At 42.5% G+C, this 7059-nt stretch overlaps 1 protein-coding gene across 1 annotated transcript in view; it reads left to right on the forward strand.

The window, feature by feature from the left end:
• Positions 1-7059, forward strand: part of LOC106535352 (trinucleotide repeat-containing gene 18 protein) — a gene marked incomplete at its 3' end in the record, with an annotated part of 34789 nt that overhangs the window by 13036 nt on the left and 14694 nt on the right. Inside the window, 3 exon segments of the mRNA XM_014032345.1 lie at positions 1549-1689; positions 3939-4043; positions 5007-6686. Coding sequence (XP_013887799.1) covers positions 1549-1689; positions 3939-4043; positions 5007-6686 — 1926 coding nt within the window.

Below are 7059 nucleotides of genomic sequence, written 5' to 3' on the forward strand. Positions count from 1 at the left end.
CATACAAACACAGCTAAATGTATCAAAAGTATGTCTACGTTGGTTTTTCTTTTTTTTTTTCCAGTAAGAGGATTTATTTAATAGAATTTTTGGACCAAAAAAATCGCAATATATCGCCTTGCTGACAGTATTGCAATATAACGGGATATATTGTATCGTGACCCCTCTTATCATTAAATGTATCAAATCGCCAAATTCTTGCCAATACACAGCCCTAATTAATACATGGGCTGGAATGATTCCTCTAATAATTTGAGTAATTTGATCACTAAAAATCCTCTAGGCAAATTATCTGCCTCCGAAGCTTCATAAAAAATAGATACTGTTATAATCAGCGCTCTTTTGGCTGTCCGGAATGTTGTTACACAATGCTACGATGTTAGCGCTTCCACTAACCGTTACTCTGTCGATGAGTGTATACTAAGTATTATTTTTAGCTATAGGAGACGATGAATCCCAAAACGAAGAGCTCAGAAAGCGAGAGAAATTGTAAAAAGTGTCTGATCATTTAAAACTAAAGAGAAAAGATGAGAACGTGCAATGTGCTGCATGTCCTCGATGTTTCTGCACCGGAACGAAACAGCTGATGCAACAAAAATATCACATTTGGTTAATTCCAACACATAAAAATGAATTTACAAAATTTAGTTTTTTCATTGATGGTTAAAAATGATTCAGTGACAGAGTGATTTTAATTAATGCCTCCTCAAAACTCACACACACAAATACAAGCAAGTGGAGCTTAAAATTCATGAGTTAATACAACTGTATTGTAATTTTACTTTGATTGCAGCGGGGTCATTAGCAAGTGTAGATTACCCCTTCACAATAGTAAATAATTGTATTTCTCATAAAATAAGCTTAAGTAATTACTGCAGAACATAACAATTTTGTAAAATCTGATTACTTGATCAATCAACAGAATAATCGATAGACCAATTGATTACTAAAATAATCATTAGCTGCAGCCCTACTGATTGCAGTCATTTCAAAGCAACAAATACTGACAGTTTTACTGACGATTAATTGTACACAATGCAATTTTACCCAACCCTATTGTCCTTATTATCATTTTAAGCTGCCTCTTAAAGAAAATGGGGGAGAATCGGTCCTGTAAAAGGAGTGTTCAGAAAATGACATTGATGACCTGTTTCTGTCCTTAATGTCAGAGTTCAGTCCTTGATCTTTATCCTGCTAAATCATCTGCCTGAGTGAGAGCAGATAATCTCACTCCACGTTTATCCTGTGTGGTTTCATTCCCGTCCTGTTGGTTGTGGTTTTTAGTCCACGGTTACATTAACTGTTCTCCTCTTGCTCGTGTAGTGTGTCTGTGGTCTGTCCTGTTGAACCGGAGTGGACGGGTGCTCTGTAATAATGTGATTACAACAGACTGCTTCAGCGTAGAAACATCAGCACATATTGATTGAACTCCACTCACCCAGACTTGCACACATAACAGCACGATCTTACAGACTAAATAAATCCATGTTATTTTTATTTATATATATTTTTAAAAGAGTGAGTGATGGTCTGCATTCTCTCCAGCAGGTGACACCTTCGCAGCAGGCTCCACCCCCTTCCTGTCAGGTTACCCAGGCCCCTCCCCGCTGACCTCTGACCCTGCATACAGATCAGCCAATCCCAGTGGGCTTCAAATGGCCCAGCTCTGGGCATCACACGCTCATGAAGGTAAATAATCTTGCAAAAGATTTTTTATGCTCCTCCCTCTCTCTCCAGTCCATTATTCAAAGACACAAGTGGTGTCACAGTTTCATGGTGTTTTTCACAGTCTGCTCGAGTTCAATGCCCAGAAGGCTTGTTCTTCTGTTTCTTGCTGCTTTCACCAGTGGGATCCTGTTCCAGTTCCGTGTCACGGCTCCCAGCTCTGTCCCAAATGTGTCTCTCTCTTCCTCTGTCCTCGACCGCTCCTTTCCTTTGCTGTTACTATAATCCATCTTTTGCTTTCTTCTTGTGTGATGCGCCTCTTCAGCTCTCCTGCCCCACTTTTCCATGACATTCCRCTCCTAACTGAGCCTATAAACATGCTTTCAGACACAAAGTGAACTTTCTGTGCTTTTCTTCAGGACTGCTCAGAGTGATTTAATCTCACTTCTCTCATGTCTCCCTGTGACTCCTTATCACATCTCATTTAGGTAGAAGGTCAGATAGGAGGCATCTGACACTACATGTTGACAAAACGAAGGGAGAAGGACAAACTGATTCTGTTTAAGCTTTCCTTTAAAACTGATTGCATCACCTGAGTGACACAAATCTTGTTCATTGCTTTCCAAACCCAGTAAATCAGATTGTGCTCAATTTGATTAGACTTATTTAATTTTAAGTTTGTCCTGAATACTTCCTTCAACCCAAAGATTGTTCAGGGGTACAGTATTGACACGTGATTGAAATTTAATTAAATGCCTAACCTGGAGCTTTATTGGGGTTGAGGATTTATTTTTATATGGTCTTGGTTGCTTTCTTCTCAGAAAAAACATAACTTTTGTAAGTTCGGCTGTAAAATAGTTTAAGTTTTTGTTGTAAATGTTTTGATAAAAAACAGCACATTTTCACTTGTTGTTTTTATTTACAAGACTATAAGAATAGGCGATAATATAGGTGTTACAAATTGTTGTAAAGGAGCAGTTAAAAATGTGAAATGAAGCAGATTTTTGAAGATTTCTATGTTTAAAAAATTCAAAGTCAGACTTTGACATCATTAAGGTTTTGTGTTACTGCTCAGCTTGTTAGATGTATAAATATGTGCTCTGTGTAAGATTAACTCTAGTTGGTGCTTTGATATCTGAAAATAAAGAAACTAAAATCTCCTTGCAGACTAAATAAGCTTTAACACTTGTCTGATATGACTGAYCTCCATCACAGCCTCAGAGATTTTTAATGCCCAGTAACTGAGTTTATAGCAGCTAAAGTTTCTAAAAGGTGTGGGTATTTCTGGCCAGCATGTGAAGAGCCAAGTTTTATATTATCTGTAGCTGCACAGGAGCCAGGCTGTTGGAGATCYTGGTCAGTTGTTATCTGTAGTTAAAGGAAGCTTTGGAATAAAATGTTTTTATTCACATTCAGACATGCCTCAAAGCTTTTTCTTCTCCGTGCTCACTTTTTTGTTATTGTCCACAGCTTTATCTTGGAGCAGCACAATGTACCCAGCACTCAAATATATATTATTTATTTGTTTAACATGACACCAGCAAGTATTTGAGGTCAAAGAGACACATAAACAAAAACTTTGTGCCGACTTTTACTCAGTGGTAAACTTTGATCTTTTATTAGCTGCTTCCTCTGTCATTGTTAAAGACTGTTTAAAAACACCCACAGTGAGGGCTGGGGGATTTTTCCACCTCCTCTGTGGGTTTTGCCAGAACAAGTTTAGAATCGGTGGTCTATATTAGGACCTGGTCTCTGAGAGCAGCAGCTGCCTAATGGGCAGACTCTAGATCAACAGACTGACCTGCAACACACGAGGTCAGCTTTAGTGACTTTATACAGAAAATAAATGGTTTTCAAATATTTTCAGAGGAGGTAAAACAGTATAAATGTAGAAGTAATATAATGTTAGTTACAGTTCTCTGACATCACTGATAGAATTTGGAGAGTCACCTTTTAGTTAACTCTAAACACTTGAAACCTAAAACAGAACAGAGACATTGTGACTTTCACAACATAATCCAGTCAGGATGAAAGGATTTTATTACAGGCGTTCTATCAGACTGCATTCATTTCATTAGATCTTGTGTGGCAAAATGATGAAATGATGTGAAATCCAGCCTCTGTTCATGTATTATATTCAGTGTATTCCAATTGAACTGATGTGGAACATTAACTCTGTTTTTGTTTTATTCACAAATTTCCCAAATATGAGCTAAACATGAAATCTTCACATATTTTCTTTGTCATCTGTTAAATTGTATTTGTGTCTTCAGGTTATCCCCCTCTTTCAAGCAGCCTGTACACCAGTCCATACCTGTCCTTGGGACACCTGGAGCCATCCTCCCTGTCCCAGCACCCCCTCTACGACCCTCATAAAGGTTTGTCTGTCTGTGACTGAATTTTCTCACACATTCTGCTGTGAATTAACACCTTTTTAGTTGAGACTTTTTACTGTGGTGAAAAACACAAGCTGCATTTCCATTGACCATGAAAATGCGCAAATTAGAATTTCGAAAATAAATTTGCTCAACGGAAACACGTCAATTTTGAAAATACTCTTTTTTTRGACAAAAATGTTTTTGCTCTAGGATGAGGTGGTTTTTCGGCCGTATCGAAATTGGTGTGTTTCGCAAAACTGCAATGGAAACAATTTTTTCACATCACGGGAGTCACGTGATCAACAACCGGCTGTTTCTACTGGTGAAAAAGATGACGAAGAAAAAGACAACAAGAAGTAGAAGTAGTAGTAAAATCAGTAAAGTTGTAAAAGAAAGTAGTAAACTCACCGACTACAATTTCCCAAACACGCCGCATACATAGCCGCTTCCAAATATAAGGGGCTTGGCGCTCGAAAGCCTCAATAAGACGCCGACATCTCCTCTAATGATGAACACAAGTGTCGTGGTAGCAATTATGCATGTGTTTACATCCATTGCCGCCATGTTTGTAATGACTTATCACGAGAACAAATGTATTCACACGTGACGACTTTAATAGCATTTCTTACTTCATGGAAACACCGCAGTTGCGAAACTGTTTTTTCGACATTAATAGAATATCGACAAAGTTTTGCGCACATTTGCAATGGAAACGCAGCTAGTGACTAACCTGGGCACTAATTTTGTAAAATTTTTCTCTTTAATTTTCATTATACATGCTTTGGATCACTTTTATTGTTGCAGACATTCTGTAGGTTTGTTATTGCACTTTTTCCATAAAATGACACTCTGTAAAAATCACGTTTATCTCTTCCTGTTCTGCTGTGTCCCACAAGTGCCTCTATAATCTGTTTCAACAGTTTGTGTTTACATTCTGGTTTTATTTGTGTGTTTTTGTTTCAGATGGATACTTCCTGCCATCCTCATTGAGACAGTCTCCTCTCCACCCACCGTCTGCCACATCGACCACCTCGTCCAGCTCCACGCCCCCTCAAAGACCGTCCCGGGATGGGGGTAGGGACAGATCTTACCGGGCAGAAAGGGAAAAGGACCGAGAGCGTTCGCGAGAGGAGCTACGACCGCACAGCGTGGTTGACCTGACGCTGGAGGGACGGAGCGATGAGGACCGAAGGGTGGGCAGAGACCGGGAACGAGACACAGATAGAGACAGGGACAGTTGGTCCTTCCATCCTCACCAGCAGAAGTCCCACTCCCAGCCTTCCACAGCAGAAACCAGATCCAGACTGTCACCTCCACAGCCCTCTTTTCCTCCCAGCGGGGGTGGAGGGGACAGCAGGTTTGTTGGGACAGAAAAGGACAGAAGGGGTCGGGATGAGGAGGGCACTTCTCGACCCCACCACAACCAAAACTCTAACAACAGTTCAAACTCAGACCGGCAGAGGAGGAACGAGTCTGTGGCCACATCAGGCGGGACCCTCCATGTCTCCTATGTCCCTCCTCCTCTGCAGCCGTCCAGTGCTGGTCTCCCCCACCTTTCTGCCCTCCGAGAACAAATCAGAGAGCAGCGAGTCAGCGCGACTACATATGTGCCTTCTGTTGAGGTTTTTGATGAACGGGCGGGGCCCATCCAGATCGCCTCGCAGGCCCGTGACAAACACAAAGACAGAGAACCTGAAAGGGAGAGGGAGAGCTACAGGTTTCATGAGAAAAGCCTGATGGAGCATCCTCGCCTCTCTCTGTCCGGCGATGTGAGCAATCAAAGAGAAGAAGGGTCTGTGATCTGTTCCAACGGTTCCTTAGTTAAAAGAGGTCAGGACACTTCTTTCTCCTCAAGTCAATCACGGTTCAGCCCAGAGACCAGGGATGTRCCCAAACACTCAATCCGAGTCGGCGTTGAGCAGATGGGGGCAGACCCTAAGTGGAACGCCATCAGCCCGTTGGCGAACTACGCCACAAATCACATGGCTGCTCTAGCAGCTCAGCACGGACACYCACTCTCCTCTCCACACAGCCAGCAGACACAAAAGTCAAACTCCCCTCAGACGTCCCATCGACCCAACAGTTCACAGTCCTCCCCACAAACACACTCCTCCCAACATGGACGTGCAGGTGAGGAGTGCAGTCAGCGGCGCTACCTGGACCAGTCGGTGCTCTATCGCCCCAGTAGCTCGCTGATGAGAGCTTCTGGCTGCGGAGATCGTGGACCGGGTCTGGACTCTTCAGAGGTTTCAGCCATGCAGAGTCTGATTAAATACAGTGGGAACTTCCCTACAGAAGGCCCCGTTTCTTCCAGGCACATTCTGGACGGACGAGGGTCTTTCGGCGGTTTGGGTAACCTCTCGATGGACGCCGAGCGGGACAAAGAGCGAGAGAGGGACAGAGACAGGGTTGCTGTTGGATCGAGTAGTTCGGGGGCAGTGAGGATGCCCCCTCAGCTGAAGAGAGAACAGGAACGGCCCGACAGCGCCCGGTCATTTGGGCGTGAGGGGGAGGGAGAGGTGCGGCACCCTCCTGTTGGGATCGCCGTGGCCGTGGCCCGGCAGAGAGACAGCGGGAGCAGCAGTAAACCAACCAGCGGATCCTCAGACACACCACGACCCCTGCTGCAAACCACTATTAAAGGTAAAGATTTTACTCATGTTGCTGTTTTGTTTGCAGCTTATTCAGGGTTCATGCAGGCTCTAAAAACGTCTAAAATAAAAAAATCAAAATTTTAGGCCTAAAAAAGTCTTACAAATGCCCAGATTTTCATTCAAGGTCTTAGATTTAATTTAGTTGAGTCTTAATTTTTTTACTTACGATCATTTCCAACAAGCATTGGCTGCTTAAATAAACAGAGTAAAGCGCTGTAATCAGACACTGATGCAATCTGTCTTCATGAAGTGCTAAGTTTGCTACTGGTCTTTGTGCACATTAAAGTGTAACTTACCCCCCCTGTGAAAAGATAACTCCGCCCCAAGGCGAAATTTGAAAAATGCATAAAGGTGGGTAGGGG

This window comes from Austrofundulus limnaeus, unplaced genomic scaffold (assembly GCF_001266775.1).
Source record: "Austrofundulus limnaeus strain Quisiro unplaced genomic scaffold, Austrofundulus_limnaeus-1.0 Scaffold1424, whole genome shotgun sequence".
Taxonomy (NCBI): Eukaryota; Metazoa; Chordata; class Actinopteri; order Cyprinodontiformes; family Rivulidae; genus Austrofundulus; species Austrofundulus limnaeus.